Source organism: Anabrus simplex, chromosome 3 (genome assembly GCF_040414725.1).
Source record: "Anabrus simplex isolate iqAnaSimp1 chromosome 3, ASM4041472v1, whole genome shotgun sequence".
Taxonomy (NCBI): Eukaryota; Metazoa; Arthropoda; class Insecta; order Orthoptera; family Tettigoniidae; genus Anabrus; species Anabrus simplex.
This window is the reverse complement of record NC_090267.1, coordinates 159,169,412-159,184,457: the sequence shown is the minus strand read 5'-3', so window position 1 is coordinate 159,184,457 and position 15,046 is coordinate 159,169,412. Positions and strand designations below refer to the sequence as shown.

General features: G+C 39.9%; 1 protein-coding gene across 3 annotated transcripts in view; it reads right to left on the bottom strand.

The window, feature by feature from the left end:
* The window catches only part of RASSF8 (ras association domain-containing protein 8), a 280,866-nt gene extending 278,519 nt beyond the window's left edge, over nucleotides 1-2,347 (bottom strand). For all 3 annotated transcript variants that reach the window (XM_067142793.2, XM_067142794.2, XM_067142795.2), the window contains exon 1: nucleotides 1,793-2,347. In XM_067142793.2, coding sequence (XP_066998894.1) covers nucleotides 1,793-1,864 — 72 coding nt within the window. In that variant the 5' untranslated portion in view covers nucleotides 1,865-2,347. The remainder of the gene's footprint in view (nucleotides 1-1,792) is intronic.
* Nucleotides 2,348-15,046: the final 12,699 nt, after the last annotated feature.

Genomic DNA, 15,046 nt, shown 5'->3' with positions numbered 1-15,046 from the left:
ACAGATATCACAGCGATCATCTACAACGCTGCTGTTCATATGTATTTATACACAGCCAATACTGTCATGAGATCAAGCAACAGGGAAGACCTAGAAAATGCAATAGACAAACTTTAGAACTATGCCATTGACAACAGCCTTGCAATTAATAAAAATAGAACAGTTCAGATGGTATTCTGAGGGGAAGAATCACATTGTATGACAGAATAAACTGTGACGGTGAGGACCTTGAAATTGAGAATTCGTTCAAATACCTGGGCATCACATTTCAACCCTCAGCTATCTCCTTCAGGAGCTGTATAATGGAGAGATTTTTGGCAGCCATCAGAAGTATTTACAACACAGGAAACCCACTAGACTGTCTTAAGCATGGCCATGGCCTTATTTTATCCTAAGTTCCTTCCAATGCTAACACATGCACTGGAACTCATCTAACTATATCTGACCTACAAGCTATTGAAAATGTTAAAGCTAGATTCCTTAAAGGAACGCTTGGGATCTCCAATATGTATCCCTGAAGACTGGTGTACGAACTAGCTTCAGAGACTTTTCTACTGGACGATTTGAAAACCAGACTGCAGCTCCCATCTGCAGGGACACTGTTTTATTTATGTTGGGGATTGTCACTCGCCTGGTTGCCTGCACTGCAAGCCTAATTCCCGTCAAGCACTTTGTCGTAATGCGGCCAGCACTTGCCCAGCGCTGAGTCACAGTGTGTTTTTGAACAAGATTTCCTGTACTTTATGAACGTGTTATGTATAACGGTATACACATGCTCACGTAATGAACATGGCATTGGAACACCACAGTGAGTACTAAACATGTGAACACTTGACTAAACTGAACCTTACGCTGATAAAACACTCAGCAGACTGCAACGGGGAGAACTTGTGGCACCGAGAGGCGCATTAGAGCAATGTGCTTGACAAGAGATAAGCTTGCAGCGTACGCAACGGGGCGAGTGACAATCCCAGTCATAGATAAAACAACGTCCATGTACAAGGATGGAAAGAGAACTCCTTCGGTTAACACAATGGAAACTATTAGAAATCTATCTAGACATTTGCTCAACAGATGCTATGCTCAATCGAAACTGGACCAAATAAAAACATAAGAAGTGCCTTGAACTGGTTGGCAGTACACGGCTTTCATCATAAACTATTCATGTGGTCGGGTTATCACGAGCCGTGTGTGTGTGTGTGTGTGTGTGTGTGTGTGTTATGGAAAAGCCCATATGAACATTACCATTTTAGCATATGTACCAAGTGAACAAAATCTCTACTGGAATATTGTAAAACTTTCATGCATATTTGTGTGGTGTGTACTAATAATTAAAACCATAGCTTTGTTTTCCCTTATTTTAGGAGCTGCTTTAGGATAATTAGTGAGAAAATTACATTTCAGTTATAGTAAAATATCATGGAATATTTCTTCAAGAAGAAATCGTACACCAAATTTAATTGGGAATAAGGTGGTGATATTCCTCCCCTCCCTTTCCTCACAAATTCTTAAAAATGTAATCTTGATTAGAGAAAATTTCAATGTTAATAAAGTTTAATAAAAATATGTTTTTCTGTGCAAAAATTATTTATTTTTAAATACTTTATGACACACTTACACTATAGTTCATGTTATGACAGACCAAAAAAAGGAAAGATTCAATGAAAATATCAACACAGATCTTTTTAAATAGACACAGAATAACAAAATAAATATACCCTTAAGTACTAAGTGTGTGTGGTATTTTTTATTATTATTATTTCCTCGAAGTAGGTTTGGGTGTGCTACATACCTGACAAGTAGTATTATCGGTGACTCCACAAACGATTCGTTGAATTCCTTCGACCCAGACTTTGAGTTCCATTACTAGGCTTAATTTACCCAGCACTAGCGATGGAATAACTGTCAAGGTTTACAATTGCAAACCGAAAGTATGTGGCTGGGCGCAATAGGCCAAGTCCACAGTCTTGAAATTTTGTAAATCATAATTATAAAATAGTTCATAGGTCACATAAGTAAACGATTAACACCGTTCAATAATCACACATAAGAGTATATACATTTTATGGCCCGATTATTTTCTCTGAACATTAACTTCGTTATTTGTAGGTTATAAACAATGCATTCTTCGTCACTTCTGTACTACGAACAGATTAACTCAAAAACTTGAAAAGAATACATAAAACTGCTTCCGTAAATAAACACTACAGCATTTATATATTTCTATATGTTTCTAGATTCCGTTTGTATTAAGTGTAAATACGGCACACCCACACGAAATACGAACATAACGATACAGCTGAGCCTAACAAACTCTATTTTCGGGAGCACCCACCGAATGATGATGATTGGTCTCTTGACTAAAACAAAACACAATGAGAATGCCAGTGCTGTACAGTAGGTCAACCACTCACGCTTCCTTTGTATATTATTTCCATTTCATCATGCTCACGCCCATTAAATGAATGTACAGATTGTTAAAACAATTAAGAATTTTATTTTCTCGGTATACATTCAGAAAAGGATATTTATAGAAAAATCTCCTGAAAGAAAGTTGGCATTTAAAAATAGGCAACTTAAACAACTGACAATGTGGAGGTCGCTCTTCTCAAAGAACTCGTATTTCTCTTTTATGAGCAATTTTCTTCAAACTTCACGATAACTCTAAAGAAGATATTAGAGGGGCGCTTTCGCGGAGTTAAACGTGGTGAACTTTTTAAGGTGTGATAAGTGTTGTTCACTATAAAATATTGGTGGTAAAACTGACACACTACTCTCTTGTTCTAATGAATATTATCATAGTTTTGATATTTTAAGGTGACTCGGCGATTTGTCGGAATTTATATTCCCATGCAGTATGAATGTTGAGGAGAACAATATTGATCCACAAATACTTCAATTCATAGAAGTTGAAACGCAGAAGCAGAGGTTTCAGGTTTGTGAAATTGTAACTAGTATAATACGTGTCTAGTTGCTTGTGGAAAAATGTCAATAGTGCAAAGCACGAAAGCACAATGTTCAGTCCATCGCGTAACAAACACTAAAGTCGAGTATATTCGTTCTAAATATTGCTGAAATCTTACCAAACCCATCACGTGAATGGGGGTTTTCTTCTTTACAGCAAATCTTCATTTGAGACAGTTGTAAGCATAGAATACTAGTGATAAACATGTGGATAATACCTTTTACAAGCCCTTGGAAACTTCGATGTTCATTTCCTGGTCTATTTTATACAAATACATATTATGTATTAAATATATAGCTTGAATAAAATAAATGCGATAAAACTGGAAAGATGAATAAAGGGCAGGCCTAACAATTTCACCAATTTTAACTGCCGGTGCCTCATTTAATAGTATCGTACTGTTTTTAAGAACTTGATCATGAATATTAATACTGGTGGCATGACATGGTGCGTGTGACAGGTATTATGTGTGACTTTTTATACTAGTTCAAGTGTTATGCAGTCGGGTGTTTAAGAAAGAAAAATACCATCAGACCCTAGTTTGACATCATACTTTGAAATTCAAAATGTGAAAGGCTTCTTTCCTCTGTTTTGTACAAAAATATGCATAGAATCCTGAGAGTTGTCCAAATCTCAGTTTCTTATTTTGTATTGTAGTACTATCTGTAATTTTTTAAAAAACAATGAAAAAAAGTAAATGATAGAATGCAAAATAACTGGTGAGATCTTGTGCTACTATTAACTCTGTTGTGTTTGAAGAGCAAACAACAGAATTTGTCTCTTGACCTGGCCAAGCTTTAGAATGTCATTCGTTAGGTGGTTACAGTTTGAGACCAAGTATTAGTAGGGCTACTCCCTAGTGCGGCAGTGATAAAGAAGTAGGGGACTGCAAATACTAATAGTATTAATGAGAGTAATTTTCAACCACGAACCTACTACGCAGGCGTAGCAGGGGGAGAGGTGGCGGATAGGGGGTCCTAACCGGCTTGCCGGCGGACTTGAGGGAAATAAAATACCTCTCGCGGACCAAACACACTATCCCCTATGGGTGGGTGAGGCAGACGAATAATACACCCACGGTATCCCCTGCCTGTCGTGAGAGGCGACCAAGGGATGATTGTATTAGAACTATGAAACTACTTGTGATCAGTACCACCACGCGGAGAACACCAAGGGTCGCTTTTACTTGCGCGTAGTACCACTATATTAGGTACGAAATAGGTTTGTGATTAGTAGCACACAGGAGCACCGTGCGATCGGCTTTTGGAGTACCTGTGATTAATACCACCATATGAGCAGGACCATGGGATGATAGCTACCATGGTTCTGCCTTGCCTGTGATTAGTAACCCACTATATGAGGAACACCACGGGATAGAGGAAGGTCCCTGTGGTTAGTACTCTTTATGTGATGAACACCATAGGGTTGCGTTGCCTGTAAATGGCGCCGCAATGTGAGAAAAACCATAGGTCTGTATTATATGCCGAATTTCATAACCCGTGAGTAGTACCATAATGTGTGGAATACCGCGAGAGTCTGCTACTTTTGATTAGTACCGCAACATGACAAATACCACGGTTCTACTTTCCTAGCGATAAGTACCATTATGAGGGGCCGATAACTTCGATTTTGGACCCCCTTTAGACTGCAAGCATCCTCGATTCAGTATTATGCTCTAGCAGCAGTCCCTTGGTCAGTAATCTTATTGTTTTTCCATCAGTTTCTGTGAATGTAAGGTATTGCGGGTGGCATCCACTGATTGTTTTAAATTCATATCCATCCACTCATTCTTCGTCCTCATGTTTTGAATTCTGGTCAGTGGAGAATTTTGGGCTTTTAATTTGTCATTCCATTTCGTCTCATTTCGTACCATTAGGGGCCGATGACCTCGATGTTAGGCCCCTTTAAACAACAAGCATCATCATCATCAGTAATTTTCAATGCAATATTATTTCCAGTCCCCTAGTTCTTTACCAGAGCCCCTAGTGCCACACGTTAGTAACAGTCCATGCTAAGTCAGTGACTTGTATTTTTTTTACCTAAATGATGTGTGTAGAATTTACATATGGGTTGTGACTGTGTAAGTCAATTGAATGAAAGTTTAATTGGAGCCACTGTCCAGATAAATACAAAGGAAGTCTTATCATTCTGTCAAACAAAACTGTCATTGATTCATGTCTTTGTCTACAGGAAATGGCATGGTATCTATCACATGACTCCCCACAACAGTATATACAGTCTGAATCAGGGTGGTGAAACGTTAATCTTCTGCATAGGCGGAAACCATGTACTGCAAATCTAGTCCTTGTGTGCTGCAGCTTGTAATTTGCTTGTTTCCAGTATTGCATGAACATCACATCTGAGGTAAAGAAGTCATCCCAGGTTTCAGTCCTCTCTGCCAGATAAATCTTGCAGGGCATTCTCTTGAAGCTCCTCTGTGTAGTGTAATTCCCTGGCTAGCATGTATACAAGACAGGATGGCATGTATTTTGACAAGCAATGGGCCTTTTTTGAGAAAAGTTGATTTTACCCTTTCAGTGCCTAATAATTGTTTCTTTGTGAGATGTATCCAAATGTTTTGAAGAGCATGTGTAATGACGGGTAAAACCTTGAAATTGAACAGCTTAATAGCTGTTTCGAGGGATAGTTTGCTGAGCTGCTTTATATCTTTCATTGATGTATTGGTGCATTTACGGTTTTATTCATGTGTAGGGTAAGTACCGTACCCACACCTTTTAGTGATACATGCACACCCTAGTGCTGAATCGGTTGACCTCAGTTATCTTCGAGATTTGTATTGGCAACCTTTGAAAGGCAAACTATGAATCGCTTATGCATCGCTGTGCGGCATCTGGCGTACACTTTACGTACTACTACTGTTGTTGTTTACACAACAAAGCTAAACTATAGAATTCATGCTAAAAATACGATTCGCATCGAGAAATGTTATATAATGTTAAATAATGTATGTGTGACACTGTTGTTGGAGTAAGATATTAAATGTTTAGAAAATTCATATCGATTGATCATATTATCGATTCAATTCAGATTTCATTTCCATTCAGTTGGCAGTATAACCGGAACTGGGAGAGCTCTCTCCTTACCCCTCACCCCCATACAAAGTAATATCGATAAAAGGTGTGCGGACTATGGAATGTTATGACTAGGTATTTCAACTTGATCACGGTAGATACCTGTCGTCACTTGTATAGAAAGACTGCCTGTTTTCCACCTCTTTTAAAGAACATTGACATGGTTTTTCCCTCATTTAGAAGGAGTTTATTTCTTTCCGCCCAGTCAGTTGATGGAAGGATTTTGAAGGTTTTGTGTGATGTTGACGTTAACACCATATCATCTGCATTGATATACCTTCGCAGCCTTTGCGGATTTTCTAAGTGCACAGTCTGGATAACATCTGCTATGGCTATTATAAATTCAAGGAGACCCAGTGTCACCCTGCAGGATACTGATATTCTGCCTTACAGGTTTTGAGTGAGAGAGACCATCATTGATTTCAATAACATTTTTGTTTAGAATGTTCCTAATGATCCTGCATGGAAAATTCTTATCCCTGATCTGAGTTTACAATTTCTCTATTATCACCAGGCGAGTTGGCCGTGCGGTTAGGGGTGCGCAGCTGTGAGCTTGCACCTGGGAGATGGTGGGTTCAAACCCCACTGTCGGCAGCCCTGAAGATAGTTTTCCGTGGTTTCCCATTTTCACACCACGCAAATGCTGGGGCTGTACCTTAATTAAGGCCACGGCCGCTTCCTTCCCACTCGTTAGGCCTTTCCTATCCCATTGTCACCATAAGACTTATCTATGTCGGTGTGACCTAAAGCAAGCTGTTTGAAAAGCTTAGTATCGAATGCTTTTGTGAAATCTATGAAGATGGCATGTAGGCCTAGTTTTCCCTTGGGCCTTGATGGGACTGTCTCTACATCTTCCTGAAGACACTGGATAGCCTGAAGAGTGGATCTACCGCGTCTAAAGCCATATTGTTCTTCCAGAAGGAAAGGTCTTTTAATAGTGCTACCAATGCTGGGGTTAATACTATATGCGCACTTTTTCTTGAGCCCCATTTTTATGGGGTGAGGAGCAAGGAGGGAGTGCTGCCAGTTCCGGTTATACTGCCAACTGGATGGAAATGAAATCTGAATTGAATCGATAATATGATCGATCGATATGAATTTTCTAAACATTTATTATCTTATGTCAACAATTGTGTCACACATACATTATTTAACATTATATAACATTTCTCAATGCGAATCTTGTTACTAGCATGAATTATATAGTTTGGCTTTGCTGTGTAAACAACAACAGTACTAGTTTGCAAAGTGTACACCAGATGCCACACAGCGATGAATAAGCGATTCATAGTTTGTGTTTCAAAGGTTGCACTAGGGAGCTCCGGGCTCAAGAAAAAGTGCGTGTATACTACCTTAATATGCTCGTTGAAAATCTCGTCAGGGCGACGTTTTATTATCTTTGCAATTATATATGGCAATCCATACTACTTCATCCAAGAAAAGCTCCACTGTTTCAGGCAGTTCATAGGTTGTGCATGGATATTCCTTGCCTGCAGTATTCCTGTGAAATCTCCTATTCGTCCATCAATATATGTCTATTAAATCTCTGTACCCTGATGTTTAATGCCTTGAATGGGTTCTCCGCTTTATCCACTAATTTTCTTTTCTCATCTGGGTCCTTTTATCATTGTTCACTGTCTCTTATATATCCTCCTCGTCGAAGCATATTCTCGTAAATTTGAATCTGAAGGAGCAGCTAACGCTAGTTGCATTTTATGCTTCTTTACAAGCTGTGTAGCGGTAGAAATTCAGTAAGGATTACATTACTTTTATAGCATGATAATGATGAAATATGTTGGAAATCTTAAGTGAAATACCTTGTAGAGGAGAGATGCGTTCACTGTGACAGTTAAGTTATTCCAATCAGGGACTAGTGAGTCGGACTATGAAGGATCTCCTATACGTCTGGTTCCAGGTCCACTCAGCCTATGTGATTACCTTTAGTTGTGGAGCTATCTAATGGTGAGATGGCGACCCCGATCTACAGAGCCAGGAATATCGGCCGAGAGGATTCGTCGCACTGACCATGCGCCCTCGTAATCTGCAGGCCTTCGGGCTGAGCAGCGGTCGCTTGGCAGGCAAAGTCCCAATGGGGCTGTAGTTTGGTTTGGTTTAGGAGTTTTTGTAAGATTATAATTATACATATTTCATTTTTGTGATGTTTAGCCAAATTGTTGATGGTTTTCATTCAATCCCGGATTTTCCGTTTTCCCGTGTTGTACGTTTTATTTTCATGGTCCCTCGAAAAACGGAGAATCGAGGTTTCACTGTAATAATTATTATTATTATTTGGAGCATGGAGCTTGTGAGATGAACAGAACACAGATTACAGAGTATAACAGGATAAAATAATTACTCATTGACAAAGGAATATACAACAGTGTGCAATATGTCCTGAATAAATGCATTTTCACAATTAACTGAAGTTTTGGGACATGTACATTTACCAAAAGAAAATACAATTTGTGTGATTTGCATTCTCATTAACTTACATTTCAATATTTGTATGACATTCATGACTATTACAACAAATTAAACACACGAACTGAAGCACATCACTGGTGTATTCCTTCTTCATGGGACGTTTGGGCTCATTTAGATAGTATTGTATCGATGTTTGGTACTATTTTTTGTGTGCTGGCAAGTCGCAAAGCACATTTCAAGTTTTCATCGTTGAGCCTACTTCTATGTCTAGATTTACAAATCTTCATTAATGAGAACACCTGTTCACATAAATAAGTTGATCCGAATACACTCTAAATATGTGCATTAAATTTGTGCAATCTAGGAAATCTCTCCCATGGAAGACGAACGTAAAATTCAGCCCAACTGTTTGTGTATGCAAACTTATTATTCATTTGAGTATCACACTGTAAATCAATCAGCTCTAGCTGCAGTTCTGGTCTAACAGTTTGCGCATCCACTGAGAAGGGTGTAGCGAACCTCTGCAGATCTTTTCGCATGCCTCAATATCGTGAAACCTACTCCCATATTCATCATATAGAGACATTAAAATCTCTTTATATCTTCTCTAATGTTTTATCGGAATAGTTTGGGGCTAGACATAACTCTGCAGTCAGTGTGGGAAAATGTAGTACTTAAAAGCTTTAACACAGTCAAAGAGGTGAATAATGGTAAGATTAGAGAGGAATTAGGATCATTAAGGTGGCTGGTGAAATTACTAGAAATGCCAAATCTCGTATCCATTTTCCATTGTTCAGTTCTAGTGATTCACTGTGCGTGTGATGTGAAACATTTAACCACCCCACCTTCGTATAATACAGAATATCACCATATTCACTTTCAGTGTCATGAAGAAACTTGAAATTCTCTGTGGTTCAGTCCCGTTGATCTGATAAAGTTAGTCATTTAGTAGCTACATCCATGACAGTTCCAAATTGGATCTGCTTTGAACTTAGGTTTTCTTGGTGTATAATGCTGTGCACAGGCAGAGGATCATCTTGAATGTTCATTTCTTTTAATTTGGTTTGAAGACTTCCTACAACTCCTGTATTCTTCCCACACTTTGCAGCTGCCCCATTTGTTGCTATGGGCACTAGTTTTTCCCACGGAAGGCCGAAACTCTCCACTGTTGCCTCGAGACTTGCAAATATATCAAAACTCGTTGTGGTATGTTTCATTGGCACAAGGTCACTGTTTACGCGTCAGATAAAAATAGCAAGTTGGGATGTGTCATTTATATCCGTGCTGTCATCTATTGCCAGTGAATATGCTATGAAATTCTTTGTGTTGCTACACAATTGCCTATGAATGTCATTAGCAAGGTCCTTTGTTCGTCGCATAATTGTAGATTGAAAATCAACCACTTGTTCTGGACATACTGCCTCAGTAGGCAGAAGTATACACTTTCACAAACGCACCCTCACTGAAAAGTCTTAAAGTACGCCCTTTCTGCAAAGCAATCTTGTAGCTGGCCCGAATAGCAGGTTCACTGGAATGCATATCCTCCTTTTAAGAATAATGAAATACAACATAAATACGTACATAAGTACATAAATAAATCATCTCTGAGGAATTATCAAACTTTATAATACAACTGATGAAAGAAACTCACTGTATAAAAAGAGTTGAGTATGATAATATGAAATTTACGTACCTCCTCAAACATGTTTTTAAGTTCTTGTAGCAAAGCTCTCCTTTCCCGGCCTTCACATTTATCATAAGTGTTGGCATGACACAAGGATAATGGTGCTGCAGATTACATTTTTAAATGTAATTCAATATGGTATTGCATAACTTATTAAACATTTTTCTGTGTTATTTTCTTAAACTATTAAATACCCTTCTTTCCGGGAAGGTTTGAAACTTGTTGGTGTCTATGGTGTACGCTGTGCTAAACTTTCTTTCATAGTAAATGCAACATCTAATAACTAGGCTTGAGCGCCTTGTGATGCGAGAATAAAGGCAGAAATGTACTACTGTCACGTCACACGAGTTCACGCGTATCGTGTCGCAATCGAACTTCTCCAGAAAGATGTGCCATGCCTTTACGCCACTGGCCTTCAGTACATATTACATCATGCACTTCCTCTACTTGCTCGCTAAGGTGCTCTCGTTCCTCAAAAGCAGGGAGCAAACTGGCTCCGAAGGCATTTTGCTCTCGATTGACAATGCCTGTCCCAGCCGACTTGTGGATTAGGGCCGGCCTTTCCATATATTGTTCTTGTCGGCTGGTTTATCTCTAAATTTCTGGGAGATGCAGCGAGAATGTTCCGCCTATATCCACATCGCAAATATTCTGGTCCACATCACCCGAGCTATAAAAAGGGAGGTTAGCCGCGGAGTCAGTCAGTGTTGGACTCTGTGGTGGAGTCATTGTTGGTTAGTACTGGACTCAGTGTGAGACTCAGTGTGTTGGTGTTGACTGGCTGGGCTGAGGGCGACGGAGGTGTTGGCTGTCGCTTGTATCCCAGTGAGGTCTAAAAGAGAAGTTGTGGCTGTTGTGTCAGTGTGTCCCGTGAGTGGTTGGACTGAAGACGGCGTGCGAAATGGAAGACTGTGTACTACCTTAGAGTAGAGAAATAGATTGGAACAGTGTTAATAGTTGTTTGGTTAGAAGAACTGTTCTGCTGTCTAGCACTCTTTAGTTGTTCACTGTATGTGACTGTGTAAATTAGTGGAGTCAAACCAACAAACAGTTATCATGTGTTCTGTGGCCCGTAGTCCTGTGTTCAAACTTACCTGACTGCACACACTTGCAGTATGGGATGGCTGGACTTGAGAAGTGAAAGTAAAAGCAAGTCTCCGAATAGTATTAAAGCCCAGGTAATACAAACGAGCCGGACCACCTGCTATGTGAATAGCATAGCCAGCAATTAGTGAGTGTGGTTGTTCGTGGCTGAATAGGATTTGTGGGTATAGTGTATACTCTGTGTGTGTGTGTGTGTGTGTGTGTGCGCGCGCGCGCATTTATTGGGTCAACCTGAAATAAATTTGTGTAATAAAACAGACAGTTTTATTCGTAACAGTATATTTTTAAAAAATGTGTATCACTTCAAAGAGAGGGAGAGTTGCTTTAAATAAGTATGAGATGCCACCTTTTGGTCTACAAGTGTACCTTGTTCTTCATGAGAGTGTATGGTGTAAGTAAGTAAGTAATTAGTCTTTACTTGTGGCGAAGTTGTTGTTATCATAGCTAAATTTTAATACTACTTTAGTAGTGGTCACCTTCTCTATCTGGACATTATCCTTGTAAGCAACAATCTTTACACATACATACTGCCCTTGTTCATTAATGATTCCTGGAATGTCCTCCTTGAAACCTGTTTCTGCCTTAAAGAACCTGTACAAACCCTTCCATTTTTCACTAAAATTTGTATGACTGCCAATTATGCTTGCCATCATGTTAACCTTACCTGACTTCTTTGCTAGATTCAATTTCCTAGTAAGTTCCTTCAATTTCTCCGTACTTCCACAGCCATTTCTAACTCTATTTCTTTCCAGTCTGCACCTCCTCCTCAGTCTCTCTACTTCTCTGTGGTAGCAGGTGCGTTCCGACGATTGAGATCTGCTTCAAGCGCGTTGTTGGTATATCAATTGTCGCTTGATTTCTCACGGCTATCTTCTCTGTATTGTATTTCCCCGTTAGATGTTGGGTTTGTATTGTTTTTGCTTGTGGTTCTATGCGCTGAGTCTGTAGATGTCACTATCTGTCCTTCTTGTCGGATGATTGCCTTTCTGCCGTCCTCTCTGTATTGATTCTCCCCGCTAGGTGTCGGATTTTGTGTGCTGCTACTTGCAGTTTCCCGTGTTGGCCCAACAGATGTTAGTTGTCTCTTCGGTCGACTCTCTTCTTCATACTGATTTTCCCCGTTAGGTGTCAGGCTCGGGTTGCTGCCGCTTGCAGTGTCTTGAGTTGGGCCGGTAGATTTCTCTGACTGTTCCTCTGATCGACTGTCTGCTCCGTACTGGCTTTTCCCGCTAGGTGTCAGGATCATGCTGCTACTCCTTGTAGTTTCATGCGTTGAGCCAACAGATGTTGCTAGTTGTCCCTCTGACTGGCTGTCTGCTCCCCCTTCTATCTGATAGGTTTATTTTTCCTTAACCTCATTTTGTGGCATTTCCTTATTCTCGTTCTTATCACCTACAGCACATTTCATTGCTATAAAACATTCCCTGATGACACTCACTGCTTGATGTATGTTTTCCTTCATGTCGTTCCGTAGGTAGCCTCCTGCTTCTGCGATATTCACTAAACTTCTTAGGGCACATTTGATTTGCCCTTCCATACTGTCCGCCATCTACTACAAGATATCAGCGAGGGAAATCTGGAGGAGGCCATGGCAGGAATAACGAAATTCTTCGAAGAAGGAAATGCAGCAAGGGAGGACACCAGGAAAGTGCAAAAATGGTTTGACAAGGAGTCTTACCTTGAACGGCGAATTACAGTAGAAAAAAATGCACATAGCTAGAAGAACGAAAGACAAAAGAGACCTGGAATGCTACCAGACAGTGAGGAAAAAATTCAAGGCGCTACTAAAGCTGGAAAAGCAGGAATTTAGGGCAAAGGAAGATGAAAAGCTTGTAGAGGATGCTGAGAAGAACCCTTATAAGGCACTTAGACCACGGCAGCCGCGATATACTGCAGACGTACCCATGGAGACCTGGGAAAATCATATGAGAGGTCTGTTAGCCCTTAAGGAAACCAGACCGAAGTTAGAGGAGAGGCAAGTGATAGAAAGAACTACTATCTTCACAAGTGAGAAAGGCCATCTCAACAACCAAGGTAAACAAGACGCCAGGAATAGACGGACTTGCGCAGAACATCTAAAAGCTACACTATCCTACCTAGAACCATTGTGGACAATGCTAATGAACAAGTGCGAGGAATCTGGTAACGTACGTAATGCATGGCGGAAGGCAGTCATTATGCTGCTATATAATGGACAAGGAGACACGAGCAAACCAGAATCTTACAGAATCGGTGGTATTTAAAATACGCACCAAACTATTAGCACAGAAAATAAGTAACCTGATGGAACCACTGTTACCTGATGAACAAATTGGATTCCGGAAAACGAGATCCACCCTGATAGTGGCGAGCTGTCTACTAAAGGACATACAAGAAAGAACACAAGCCCACGGGAAGAAGTATGTAATCTTCATTGATTACACCAAAGCCTTTGACACTGTCAGTAGAAGGAAATTAATCGAGAAACTGGAAAGCCTCGTTGGACGCTCGGATATGACGAATTTAATAGCTAACATACTAGCGGCAAATCAGTGACGGGGTACCCCCAATCAGACTGGATAGATCAAACCATCGGAGTGCTACAAGGGAACCTGTTGAGTCCTTTGTTGTTCAGTGCACTGACCCAGGATCTCCCTACAAAAATCAAAGAGGGAGCACAAAATGTAAGCATATACATATATGCGGATGATATGGCACTAGCCGCTGATTACATAAAATATTTGGAAAACGGAATGGAGCTTATCACACAATGGGTGGATGACAACGAGCTAAGGATGAATGTAAAGAAGGCAGAATTAATGGTTTTCAGGAGAGGAGGACGCTTATCAAAAGGGGACTACATTGTATGTGGGGGACATACATTAACACCGAAAAACCAGTTCACATATCTAGGGATCACACTACAAGTCTCTGGGATGACCATCTCAGTACTCTAAAGAAGAGACTAGCTGCTGCACTTAGAAGCATAAGTGAAATCAAACATCTGCAAAGAATATCAAAAGGAGACGGCCAAGAAACTTTTCCAAGTCAAAGTGCTACCAACGCTCACATACGGATTAGAAGTAATATGGGAGTACCTATCACGTAAACAACTATGAGAACTGGAAAGCATGAAACCGAGATACCTTAAGAGGGTCCTAGGGGTATCTAAATTCACCTGATCCCGGTACGTATATGTTTTAGCCTGGCAAACCTTCTTGATAGAGGATTTAAGACTACAAATGCTTTTACAGAAAACTCTGGCATACGAGGAACTGTTACGAGAGCTACGAGAGAAAAGAGACTCGATGGAGGAAAGCTTTTACAGTACAGATGCACTGATAAATAGGGATTGGATGAAAGAGGAATATGAGTTGGGACATTTGGTGACACACTTCGCAATACACAGTTTTCACCACCGTATCTGTGCCAAGAAATCCTACCACCGAACTAGCCAGGAGTGTGTATGTGTATTGTTCAATGAACAGTGTGGTACATGTCACGTAATGAAGTGCAAGAAGAGAACAGTCTCTCTGAATCAATTTTGCTCTGCACAAATGAGTGAATTGTAATTTACTTCATGTAATATGCAAATTTTGCACATTATATGCAATAAAATTTATTATTTCTCTGTTATAATGTATGGGGTCTTTACCATTCCTGACCACCTTTAAAGGTACACACCTTTTTTCGCATTCTTCAACAATTGCTTTAAACTAATCCCAGTTTCTGTTTACATTTTTTTACTGTTTTCCACCAATCAGTTTTTTTTTAAACTCCCTCATGCCTGTTTTATCA